The sequence below is a fragment of the Ruditapes philippinarum genome, unplaced genomic scaffold (genome assembly GCF_026571515.1).
Source record: "Ruditapes philippinarum isolate M1 unplaced genomic scaffold, ASM2657151v2 ctg155_1_1_1_1, whole genome shotgun sequence".
Lineage (NCBI taxonomy): Eukaryota > Metazoa > Mollusca > Bivalvia > Venerida > Veneridae > Ruditapes > Ruditapes philippinarum.
This window is the reverse complement of record NW_026865697.1, coordinates 133,925-148,134: the sequence shown is the minus strand read 5'-3', so window position 1 is coordinate 148,134 and position 14,210 is coordinate 133,925. Positions and strand designations below refer to the sequence as shown.

The following is a 14,210-nucleotide window of genomic DNA, read 5'->3' as shown; positions in this document are numbered from 1 at the left end:
AGTGATAGTTCTAGTTTTCATGAGAATAAATCATTCACTGTCATGAGCAAAAGGTTGACATTAATAAGAATGAGCTGTCAACACTGTCATGAGCAAAAGATTTTACTTTCATGAGAATTAAATGTATCACTGTCATGAGAAAAAGGTTATTTTTCTCATAAGAATGAGCTGTGTTCAATGTCATGAATGAAAGTTGTTTTGTTACATGAGAATAAAAATATTCACTGTCATGAATGAAAGATTGACATTAATGAGAATGAGCTGTCATCACTGTCATAGAGATAGATTTTACTTTCCTGAAAAACAAGATATGTTTGTAAAACATGTATGCCCCCTATCGGCAGCCAATTAGTCATGTGATCAGGTTATTATGCATGACTTCTGACCCAGTGAACAAAAAATTAATAAGGGTTATCTACTGGTCATGACTAGTCACAAGGTAATAATTATTGTGACCCCATAGGTTGTGTGCAGCAATTTAAGTTATTACAAATAATATAATTGTATAAATTTTATGAATCATGTAGGCCTCATTAATGACAGCCAAGTTGTTACATTACATAAGACCTTTTAGTTTAATATAAAAATATATCAACCAAGGCAATTTGAGTTATTGTTCAGAAACCGTCTTTAAGTACAAGGTCAATATGACACTGATCCCTTGACCCCAAAATCAATAGGGGTCATCTACTGGTCATGACCAATCATCATACCAAGTTTGAAGTTCCTAGGCCTAAGTGTTCTTTAGTTATTAATCGTAAACTGTTTTCACTTACAAGGTCAATGTGACCTTGACCTTTGACCCCTTGACCCCAAAATCAATAGGGTTCATCTATTGGTCATGAACAATCATCATACCAAATATGTAGTTCCTAGGCCTAAGCATCCTTTTGGTATTGAGTGGAAACCGTTTTTAACTTCAAGTCAATGTGACCTTAACCTCTTGACCCAAAAATCAATAGGGGTCATCTGCTGGTCATGACCAATCATCATACCAAGTTTGAAGTTCCTAGGCCTAAGCCTTCTTTAGTTATTGATCGGAAACCGTTTTCAACTACAAGGTCAATGTGACCTTGACCCCTTGACCCCAAAATCGATAGGGGTCATCTGCTGGTCATGACCAATTATCATACCAAGTTTGAAGTTCCTAGGCCTAAGTGTTCTTTAGTTATTGATCGGAAACTGTTTTCACTTACAAGGACATTGACCTTTGACCCCTTGACCCCAAAATCATTAGGGGTCATCTGCTGGTCATGACCAATCATCATACCAAGTTTGAAGTTCCTAGGCCTAAGCGTTCTTTAGTTATTGATCGGAAATCCTTTTTACTTACAAGGTCAATGTGACCTTCATCTTTGTGACCTGTCATCTGCTGTGACCTTGACCTTTGACACCAAAATCAATAGGGGTTATCTGCTGGTAATGACCGATCACCATACCAAGTTTAAAGTTCCTAGGCCTAAGCGTTCTTTAGTTATTGATCGGAAACCGTTTTTACTTACAAGGTCAATGTGACCTTGACCTTTGACCCAAAAATCAATAGGGGTCATCTGCTGGTCATGAGCGATCACCATACCAAGTTTGAAGTTCCTAGGCCTAAGCTTCCTTTAGTTATTGACCGGAAACTGTTTTTACTTACAAGGTCAATGTGACCTTGACCTTTGACCCCTTGACCCAAAAATCAATAGGGGTCATCTGCTGGTCATGACTGATCACCAAACCAAGTTTGAAGTTCCTAGGCCTAAGTGTTCTTTAGTTATTGAACGGAAACCGTTTTTACTAACAATGTCAATGTGACCTTGACCTTTGACTCCTTGACCCCAATATCAAAAGGGGTCATCTACTGGTCATGACGGATCACCATACCAAGTTTGAAGTTTCTAGGCCTAAGCGTTCTTTAGTTATTGATCGGAAACCGTTTTTACTTACAAGGTCAATATGACCTTGACCTTTGACCCCTTGACCCCAAAATCAATAGGGGCATACAAAGTTTGAAGTTCCTAGGCCTAAGGGTTCTTTAGTTATCACTCGGAAACCATTTCGTCTACGGACCGACAGACAGACAAATGCAAAGCAATATACCCCACCCCCTCTTCTTTGAAGTGGGGGAATAATAAAAGTATCACTGTCATGAGAGAAAAGTTGTTATTTTTTTCATGAGAATAAGTCCTTCACTGTCATGAGTGAAAGAGTTTTTTTGTATGACAATAAGAAGTATTCACTGTCATGAGAGAAAGGTTGGCATTAATAAGAATGAGCTGTCTTCACTGTCATGTGTAAAAGTTTTTTCTTGCATGAGAGTAAAAAGGTATTCATTGTCATGAGAGAAAGGTTGAAATTAATAAGAATGAGCTGTCTTCACTGTCATGTGTGAAAGGATTTACTTTCATGAGACTTAAAAGTATCACTGTCATGAGAGAAAGGCTATTTTATTTTATTTTATTGTCATGAGCACAGGCACGAGAATCGGACCTGGGAAGAAAATATGACCACATTGATAAAAAAACTCTATGTTTATCTTAAATATGTCAAGAACCAAAAAAAAAAAGAAAAAAAAAGTGGAACATGAGCTCCCTTAAAAATATACTATAAGTTAAGAGTATATCAGAGTTTATAAAATTATTCACTTTTTTTTTGGTATCTGATTTTTGTTTGGTTTTTGGGTTTTGAGATATAATATATTTTTTTATAAATGTGGTCATATTTTCTTCCCAAGTCAGATACCCGTGCCTGTGGTCATGAGGGAAAGGTTTTTCTTTAGGAGAATAAAAAGTATTCACTGTCATGAGCGAAAGTTTTTTTTTGTATGACAATAAGAAGTATTCACTGTTATGAGAGAAAGGTTGACATATATGAGGATAAGCAGTAAACATTGTAATGAGGGAAAATATTTGGTAATGAACTAGACTATGTAAAAACAAGAATATACCTGAAAATAAAGCAAATTCTTTTCTGTATTCAAGAGTAACCATTGACTGTCATGAGAGATTGTTCATGGAATCATACCTTACTTATGAGGTAAATTTGTAAGTATTGCAGATGTCATGAAATGCACTAAATATCCTGCTTAACTTTCATGAGGGTTTGGTCTATGTATCACAGTGCTGTCATGGGATCACAATTGCGCTCTTTATCACTATTGAATGTTTCGACAGTTCTAGGTATGCATAATTATGGCCTGAATGATAAGCTAGCTGTAGATACTTTACTGTCATGAGAGAAAACAAAGTTTCAATGAATTATAGTTAGATAAAAATGTTATGGTTTTACACAACACTGAGCTGTTTGCCTGAAAATACATGTATAATGATGGAAGTCCAGGGAGTGGCTTTACAAATAAACTAGTACACCAACCTTCTTTATTGTCATTACAGGAAACGTGAAGTGTCATACTTAAATACATCTATATAAGATATTTTAGTTACTGTAATTGATTATCATGAGGTATAGAACATATATGTTGCAGCTTAGGATATTATTGTTATATCCGTCAGTGTAAAAACAAACTTATATGTTATCATAATGTCATGATAAAACAATTAATATTTTTGTAAATCTGACTTAAGTTCAGATCTACTTTTTTCTTCCATGTAGATCTGATGATGACCATATATGTTTCACCTTCTTTATAATTCGGATTACCCAAGAAAGCTTGTGGGATGTGGGTCAACCCTTTTGCCAAATATGTCATGTCATTGTATTGTAACTGTTATCATGTATGTTTATGTCTGTTTTGGCAATAAAATATGTTTAAATCAACCCGAGAAAGCTTCATTTAGCCATGCAACCAAACTGGTTTTTACAGATAGGCATTAGAAGAAGTATCAAAATACTGTTATTCATGGAAGTTAAACAAATTGTTGATTTTGTTAGAAAGTAATATTTAACAAATTAACTTGAAAAAATATAGATAATTTTTAATGGGCAAGATTGTTTTTCAGTTTACCTGTGGGCTAAATGGACAGCATCATGTTTGTTCTCGAAATTTTGAAAATTACCTACTCAGTATTGGTTTTCCAAGGGTTAAATTAGAAACTGCATCGCTTTCAAAATAATGAAAGCTCTACAATGATTGGTTGTTTGAAAGACCACAAGAAGGTGACTGTCTATGGGTGAATGTTAGATCCTAATGCATAGCATATTTTAGGAGCTGATTTTAATTAGATTGTATTTTTTGTAAGTTTGTAAGAGAGTGTGATTGGATATGGAGTGGTTATTCAGGCATATGTAACTAATGAATTACAATGGTGACTACAAAAACTTAATGTATCAACTTTATATGACCATCCTTGGTTAATAAATAACACAATAATTGGGCTATTATTGGGCTTTCAAATGTTTTGTGTGGTTTGTTTCATTGACTTTCTATTTTTTGTGGTTATCATTAGTTTATATTAAAAAAAAACATTATGTTGATATTTGGAAATATGATGATTCCACAATCTCATTAAAGTCAAGTCTCAAATATTGCCATGCTTTAAAGTAAAAGAAAATCTTAACTTAAAACAGTCAGATTGAATGATATCAGTATAATATTTAAATATTCTCACATCACAAACACCACATACGATTGAATCAAATACTGACTACTGTAACATATAAAAGATTCACTTCTGTTGTGTGTGGTCTTTGTGGCATAGTGGTTATTATGATTTCTTGTCTGTCATCACAGTTTGTTCGATTCCTGTTAGGGACTTTGGGTTATTTTAAATGAAGAAACTATCCAGCACAGTAACATTAGGTCAAAATGTGCGCCTGAGATCTTCCTCCCCTGGTAAACCTAAAAAGTAACTATAACTATGATCTGTACAGTGTCAGTGTTACTTAAAACTCAACAAAATTTTCAGTGAATAAATACTGATACATTATCATTTTTAGCTCAACTATTCGCAGAAAAATGGAGCTAATGCAGTCACCCATTTGTTGGCGTTGACATCCCTGTGTTTAAGTTTTTGTGTGTAAGCAAGTATATTGATAAGTACTTAAGGGAATGAATTGAAACTTCACACACTAAAATTACTAATCAGTCTTTCGGATGAGACTTTAAATCGAGGTCCCGTGTATGGGTGCTTAAACACTTGGCACGCTAAAGAACCAGGAGAAGCTTCTGGAATTTGGGGCATCTTTCTGTATCTGTAATTGCACTATCCTCCAAAATCTAAAATGACTAATACTCTTCTGGAGGACTCGCCATATGGGCAACCGGTGGCGAGTATAAATAAACGCAAATACACACACACTTCACACACTTGTTCTCTGCTGATTATCTTACATGATTGGCAAAAAGTCCCATAACTCTGTTTGCTTTTTTGCATAATTATGCCTCTTTTTCAAACTTAGAAATTTTAGGTTAAGTTTTTTTGTTTGTAAGCAAGTATCTCCATAACTACTGAAGGAATTGGATTGAAACTTCACACACTTGTTCTCTGTGATTATCTACAATGATTAGCATAAGTCCCATAACTTTGATTTGCTTTTTTGCATAATTATGCCCCTTTTTCGACTTAGAAATTCTTGGTTAAGTTTTTGTGTGTAAGCAAGTATCTCCATAACTACTGAAGGGATTGGATTGAAACTTCAGACACTTGTTCTCTGTAATAATCTTACATGATTGGCACAAGTCCCGTAACTCTGTTTGCTTTTTTGCATAACTATGCCCCTTTTTTGACTTAAAAATTCTTGGTAAAGTTTTTGCTTGTAAGCTAGTATCTCCATAACTACTGAAGGGTTTGTGCCTTTTTTATGCATTCATAATAATAAAGCAGTGATTTACTCGATAAAACATCTTAATAACAAGTCTTTGTACCTTTTCGGACAATTTTATGTATTCATATAGGTAAGCATTATTATACTCTATGAAACACCCTTGTGACAACTTTTTCAAATAGTCGAGTGTCGCTGTCCTCCGACAGTTCTTGTTGATTATGCTTTTCCAAACCTCAGAATGATTAATACCACTGTCTCTTTGTTTTGATTTTTTATTCCTGGTAATAGTGTTGCATCTGCCATTCTGTCTTACTACAATTGATTATGTCACTTGCTTTTGTTAATTAACTCTTAAACTGGTGGAACCAAAACTGGTAAATATTTGCCACCAGGAAAGACTGCTTGGTCAGCCAGCATACTAGCAGTCTAAATAGGCTCTATAATGTTGGCTAACCTTCTTAAAATCTTAATATCCCAAAATATGATATCAGACATTTCTACAGCTCTACTGAAAGGTGGAGAAATAAGAAATTTAGGAGGTTATAGTACCATCATGGTAGTAATATATATACTTGTAGATTAGAATGAGAGTATATGTTATAATTACAGGAGGATGAGAGAGAACAAGCTGGCTCATCATCAGAGATGCTTAATGACCTTGATAAAGCTAAGAAAAGGTTTGTTAATTAATTCACATCTATAATAAAATGTATCGAAATTTATCTGATTTGTATGATGGGGCATACCCCTTGAGTATAAATCAGATTACCGAGTGTTTTGATATTCTTTCTCTTTTGTATCAAAGGCATATAATAAGAAAAACACATTCCCTGTTGTCACAATATGAAACCTCAGAAAAGGTAACCTGAATATGACTTTTCTATCATTATCTCTGTCCCTGTCATCACATTAAGTAAACCCCAGAAAAAAAATATGGCAATCAATGAGCATGCTCTAAGACAGACAGTGAGTGTGGGTAACTAATACCTACACTCCAGTTAACACACTGTATAGGATTTAACTCTGACACATTTTAATGGTAAAGTTTCCAAACTATGATACAAGTATTGGATAGAGCACAATTTTAAGGATAGTGTTCTTTTGATCCCTTTCTGTGGTTTATTTTGATACTGCTGTTAATAGGGAAAATCTTGCTGTAGTTAAAGAAGAATCTGAAAACGGAACTGTTAAAAAATATAGATACATACATTTTTAAATTGTTATTCTTTTTTAAAACATTAAGGTGTACATTGCAATTGTTTCATTGACTTACACTACAATAATGATTTCATACATATGCTGAAATATTGGGCTGGAATTAGACAAATAGACTAAAAAGTGAAACTGTCATTGTAGAGGTAACTTGGTTGTAAAAGTATTTATACATTGTGTACCTGTATAATATTATGTAATTACAAGAAAATATAAACAACAATAATAAGTATTTTTGCCTTATCATGTTTAAATGTTTCTTTTTATTCTGAGAAATCATAAATGACGGTAATATCTACTATTGCAGAGTTACAGAACTTGAGAAACTACTCTCAGATATTCATGATAAACAGCATTCAAGTGCCTCTCCCCTCAAATTCAAGGTTTGTTTCTTTCAAGATAAAGTTCTTTTAGTGTGTTCCTGGTTGAAAGCTTGCTGATTTTCTTTTATATTCATAGTGTTATTTTTATTACAAAATCAGTATAGATTCAGCTATATTGATATGTTAAAAAAGCGTAACATGTTTTAATATGCAGTTGTGAAAAAAAGAAAAGTATAAGTTAAGATAAAAGTGGTCATAATTATTGTTGTGCCATCTGGCAGTTAGCTTAATTTATTTATAATGACAGTTCAGTGTGTGCGGGTGCATAAGAGCTTGTCTACTGTTGTCCTCATTGTAACTTTACCATAGATCAATCAGAAACTTAGCTCATATGTTCTCAGGTGCCCATTTGTGCCACCAGTAAAGCTGGAAAGTCGCCATAAGACCTGTACTGTGTTGGTGTAACAAAAAAACAATATAAAAAAGCTGCAATGTTAGATAATGCCAAGGGCTCAAAGTTCTGAAATGATTGGCTTTTGCTTGTCTTGACTTTTGATTAAGGGATTCATAAATTACTTGGCACAAATGTCAAGTTTAATGAGATGATGTGTGCCCTTTAAGTACAAGAATAATATGTTAACTGTCAAGGTCACACTTTCGGGTCCACCAGTAAAGCTGGAACGTCGCGATATGACCTATACTGTGTCGATGTGACGTAAAACCCAAAAAAACAAAACAAACACACTTTCGGGTTAATGCTAAGTATTGTTATCAAAAAGTTTTAGTATAAAACATATACATAATAATTTATCTTATGGAAGGTTTTAAGGACGTTTTCGGGAGTTTTCATAATAGACATATAGGCAAAATTAAAACTATTCAATAGAATTTCTATAAACTTGGCATGTTGTTAGAATATGATAACAGAAACATTTTAAGCAGAAAAAAAATTGGGGTCACCATTCTTGTTTTTGAGTTATCTGCCCCTGAATCAGACTTTTCTACTTATTTGAGGTCATTTCAAGGGCAGATAACTTATACATACTTAAATGAATTCTTGTTTTTACTTCTGGATTATGCTTTTCTTTTCATTGTTGAGTACAATACATAATAACATGCAATTCCTTACATCGTTTCTGTTAATTTTTTTTAATGAAAATAAAGGTACTTTAAATTCTTAAAAAATAGGCCATTTTTTAAGAAAAAATGCACAGGTAAAATGAAGAAGTAGGAATAAAAACTACCCACTCTAAATTTTTTCTTGAAATTTTGCATATCAACTAAAACGAAGGTATGCTTCATGAAAATTAGGGAAAAAAAATGTATTGTTTCCATTCATTGTAAATTATCTGCACTTGAATTTAAAAAAAAAAGTCCAATTCAAGGGCAGATAACTCAAAAACGAGTGCGGTGACCCCAATTTTTTTTTCCGCTTAAAATGTTTCTGTTATCATATTCTAACAACATGCCAAGTTTAAAGAAATTCTATTGAATAGTTTTAATTTTGCCTATATGTCTATACGAAAACTCCCGAAAACATCTTTAAAATAACATAGCAAAATGTTCATCATGATGAGACAGTGTGTCATGCACATGAACAATTATGTGAAACTCAAAGGTCAAGGTCTAACTTAAGATTAAATTTCAAATATTGGTCTATAACAGATTGTCCAGACATTTACTCTTTTATTTGATGGATTATTTTGAAATATATTGTGTAAGGTGAGACAATGTTTTGTTATGGGTGTAACAGTTAGATCAACGTCACACACAGTTTTTGAGGTAATAAAGTCAAATATTGGTCTAAAACAATTTGTCAAGGTTTTAGAAGGTCATGGCCAAATTTAAGGTTAAATTTCAAATATTTGCTAAAACAGATTGTCCAGACTCCAAATTGTAGATAAGTGAGACAGTATGTTATGTGTGTAAAACCAAGATCAAGGTTAGTCCCCTTTGAGGTTATAATGTCAACTATTGGTCAAAACAATTTGTCCTCTGACATTTCATTTTGGATTTTGAAATAATTTATCAGAAATAGAAACCATAATGAAATGTCACAGCATGTTTAAGGACCATGACTATAGCTTAAAAGTCAAGGTAACAAAGGGAACTTCAGATAAATGGGGTTTTAAAACCAGTTTGTCAAACTTTTGACAAATGGGTTTAAGGCAAATGAATGGTGACGATGAGTAAAGGGGAAATTCACCAATTTTTTTTTTTGGGGGCCCTTGTGGAAAACTGGCCCAGGTGTGACATGGGGTTGTTTTTTGGGGGTATCTAAAATTATTTCAAAATAAGCACCCAAGTAATGAATTTTATTTTGGTAAATGTTGAAAAATTTTCAGTTTAAAACCCACCCTAGGTATTAGATTGGAATGTGGTGTTTAAGCATGCAGTGGATAAAAGTTTGTATCTTATTAGAAGCTAGATGTGATGTATAATATATAAATATCTGGAAGCTAGGTAGAATGGCTTAAGAGCCACATAGGTCAAGATAATTACATATATAATAGGGAAGGCAACATGTACCAATTTCAGTATTTGAGTAATTGGTCATCACCTGATTCAGTTGCTTGGATCATTTCTTACGTCTTTAAAAGTGTATACTATAACCATAATATATTTATATGTCTGCAATTTATGTCAAAGCTGTCACGAAATAAGGAGACAATAATTTATTTTATTTTATTATAATCACATTACGATGGAAAATGAAGTGATTCTTTTATTCTACTGGCTACTCAAGTATCAATTTTGCTAACCAATATTCAAACGTTTGATCAAATACTCAAAAACTGGTCACTTATTGCCATCCCTAACACATAATTGTACTTTATTTTAATTAGAGCATTAAAAGTAAAAGTAATTGAATGGAAGTTTTTGTGTAAACAATCTCATGCTTGTAGAAATAGCTTTATAATGCTGATTTATTGTGCTAAAATGTATGAGTGTACCCAAATATTTTGACAAAATAAATCATTTGAGTGATGTAATGTCTGCAGAGATGGTTTATGGGTTAGCATAAAGACTGTGTATAATGATTATTAGAATATTTGTTGGGATATTCTATATCAAGGTATAATCTTCATTACTTTAAATAATTTAATATAACGAACTTCTGTTCAGTATCTTTAATGTAGAGATATTGCCCAACAATATCTAGACAAACAAAACTACTGAAAAAAAAACACCAAGCGTCACAGGCACCAAACAAGAACAGTGCAGAAAAATGGGGGAGGAAAAAGAGTATAAAGAGCAGTGTATGGGAGGGGTGTGAACTAATAATTTCAAACAACAACACAAAGTAGGTCAACCTAGAATGTTTTAATGGGAACCTTAAAACGTGTAGGGATAGAAATGAAAAGGGAGGGACATGCCAGATATAGTACTGGCAACCAGAAATTATGTTATGATTGTCAGCATCAAGTTCATATTAGAAATAATTTATACTCATTAGCTTAGTAAGACAAGATTGTTTGTGTAGCTTATATACAAGGAAGTCTATATTGCTTATATAGATAATTATCATACAGATTATAACCCAGTATAAGATTAAAAACATATGTAGTGCTTTTGTAGCAAGATTTGTTATTGATATGAAAGAAAAGTACTTTGGAAACTTTGTTTGGACAAAATGTAATATTTCCACGGCTTTTCTTTTATATTATGCTTCTAAGTGTTTGTATATTATTAGAGATACATTGAATCCCAAGTATAAGAGCTTATTATAATAGCTAAGAGTTTAGCCTACACAGTTTCAATAATTAACCATGTGTTTGTTTGCAGTAATATATGTCTAGTTTTAAGCTTGGGAGAAAAACAATCAGGCATTACTAGTACATACTAATATGTTTTTTATTTGAAATTATGAAAACAGATGCAGATTGAGAATGATGTAGATGTAGAACTTAATTAAGATTGAAGGAGGAAGGCCTGATATTTAATATTTTTGTTTTTCTTTAAGTACTTGTTTACTTTAGACATACAGTCAAAACTGTGTTAAAGACCATCTGTTTTTAAAGAGCTTCTTGTAAAAAAGTCACTTTTGGCCAAACCTTCATTGAATTAATAGATTAGAGTTACCTCTAAATAAAGACCGTTTGTCTATAAAGGCCATGTTCAGTCTCTATCTTAGACAACCTTTTTTTGCAGGTTTGACTGTGTTGTGTTCCAGTTGATATTTTATAAATATTTTTGCCTGATTTTCTAGGTGGAGAATCTGTTTTGTTTGGGCTCCCCACTAGGTGTTTTTCTTGCATTAAGAGGCCTTCGCCCTCAAGGTAAGGGGACCCTGGATCATCTGATACCTAAAGGTGCTTGTAAAAGACTTTTTAATGTCTACCATCCTGCTGATCCTGTGGTAAGAACACTTATTTCACTGTTTGTTGTATAAGATAATCTGAATGCATAGATCCCTGACCTGTCTAATTCTAATTATCAGATTAGTGGACACAATAAGAATTTCACCACAACCTATTTGTTAACAAAAGAGCACATATCAAAGTTTGTGGTTGAATCTATTGTTATTCAAATAAAACTTCAGAATAAGGATCTATCAATTTTACTTGTTTTCGATAAACTAATACTTTATTGTTATTGATTAAATTAACCTTTAATTTCAATATTAGTTTATAGAATAATTTTTATTGTTACAATTTGCTCAAACAATAAGCTTATTTTTATTTTTTGTCTTTGCAGTTAAACACTATTTCACTAATTGTTTATGAAAGAAATTATAAAATAATTCCTATTACAGTACTTCTCTAATAATATCAATAATGACAATGTTAAGGAGATAATTTCTTTTTAAGTAGATGTAAGACCTGTTATTACCTTAATTCCTTGCTGAGTTTTTATGACAGACTTTTCTGCTTTTAATTTGGAACTGTCACAAATAAAAAAATTCATGTGAATACTAAAATTTACTAGGCCATATATCGTGCCTGATCGGATTCCACAACATTTGGTCTTCTCTCACTTTGTACTGTTTGGAAAGGTGTGTCAAAACTACCTTATAATAAATTTACATGTACAAGAACTTTATACTCAGTAATACCTGATATTAGATTTCTGTAATAAATATCTGATTCTAATTAGTAAAATATTGTAGTGCTAAAAATGTTATAATGTTTCATTACAGGCCTACAGATTAGAACCTCTCATACTTAAGCATTATGCCACTGTGAAACCACTAGTCATCCATAGATATGATTCTCCAAACAAAATTCAGTATACCAAGATGGAATGTACTGCATTTGCTGCCTTCCAAGTATTGCTTTACATCAGTTTATATTAATTCTTATAGTACTGCAAGTTTGTAATATCACTTTTCATTGATTAATTGTGATGTTTATAATTATAATCTTTATATATGATACAATCTATATACATGGCTGCAGTCAATTTCTAAAGTAATTTTTTTCTCTATTAAAGGAAGTTTGCAGCATTTAAAATTGTCCATAAATATTCTTGACAGGTTATTTGGTCATATGTAAATGGTCACTAACATTACAGCCCTTGTCTTATGGCTTGGGTCATATATACAAGCAACCATTTATATAGAGCCATATAACTTTTCAAAAATCTTTATAACTGATAAAATATTTTAAAAGGACTGTTCACCATATTTAGGGAAACTTTATATATGTACTGACTGAATAGATTATGATCCGACGACATTGATGACAAGGATTTGCCAGCCTGATATTGGTCTGCACTAGTTGCATTTGGCAGATTCTGTGGAGAAATACATATATTTTTTAAATGATTTATGCAAACTGCACATTGAATTATATCAATGCATGTCATGAACCATGCTGTCAGGTAATATTTACATCTTAGAATGAATGAACTAATTCACCCAATCATGCTTTCACAACTTTTATAACTGCATGGTTTAGTTTATACAAATTTATTTTAGTTCGATTGTGTTGGAAGCTATAAGCTTATTGAAACACATGTTTTGATTAATGCCCAAACTATTAATATATTGTAAAACAAAACAAAATCATTGTAACATGTAAATATAATTATGTAGTAAAATCCTATACTAAATACTGTCACATTGTAATAAAATCTCTCTGTCTCTTGATGTTGTGAATGGAAATAAATCTTCTATATATATTTCAGGATTTGATTGATATGTGATTTATTTCAGGGATCAACAGAAGTAATAGATGAGAAATGTGACGTGTCAGATAAGGAAAGTGTTGATAGTGCTACTTCCTCTACTTCCAAAGATGGATCTCCAGTCAAAGCAAAACTATCAATGACCAAAGGTAGGAGAAAATTTACAGTTAACAGCTAACATTTACATACTTACAAATTCTTGTACTATTATATTCTAAAGATAAAATATATATAAAGATAATGATGAGAAATGCAAAACTTATAGAAAAATCTTTATAGAAAAATTATTATTCATTATAGCAAACTTCTCTAGTTAAATGTCAGATATTAGAATGCATGGTTCTAGGGAAGTGTCAAAACTCTAGTTCGAGGGAAATGTCGAAACTATAGTTCTAGGAAAATGTCAAACTCTAGTTCTAGGGAAGTTTCAGAGCTCTAGTTCTAGGAAAATGTCAAAACTCTAGTTCTAGGGAAGTTTCAGAGCTCTAGTTCTAGGAAAATGTCAAAACTCTAATTCTAGGGAATTGAGTCTCTGCCAAGGTTAGACCTCTGCATGTGCAAAAGATAGAGTTCATAACTGATTTTCTTTTGTGTAACAGGTCAATCTAAAAAATATAGACCTGCCACAAATAATAGAGGAGGTGTGTAAACTTAATTCCTGACTTAAGACTCAAGTTATTGTAATAAATTACCAGTTACACAGTATAAATTTTTTTTTCAAATCCAGCTATTTGCAATTGTTAACTTCAGTCAAAAATGTATTATTAAGTGGCATTAGAAAATAATTTACACCTTGTCATTTTATTGGTGTGATATATATATATATATATAGTAATCAAG

General features: G+C 32.3%; 1 protein-coding gene across 1 annotated transcript in view; it reads left to right on the top strand.

Annotated features, from left to right (window-relative positions):
* Positions 1 to 14,210, top strand: part of LOC132730024 (phospholipase DDHD1-like) — a 42,882-nt gene that overhangs the window by 26,023 nt on the left and 2,649 nt on the right. Inside the window, 5 exon segments of the mRNA XM_060715868.1 lie at positions 6,316 to 6,383; positions 7,226 to 7,301; positions 11,452 to 11,601; positions 12,382 to 12,510; positions 13,399 to 13,519. Coding sequence (XP_060571851.1) covers positions 6,316 to 6,383; positions 7,226 to 7,301; positions 11,452 to 11,601; positions 12,382 to 12,510; positions 13,399 to 13,519 — 544 coding nt within the window.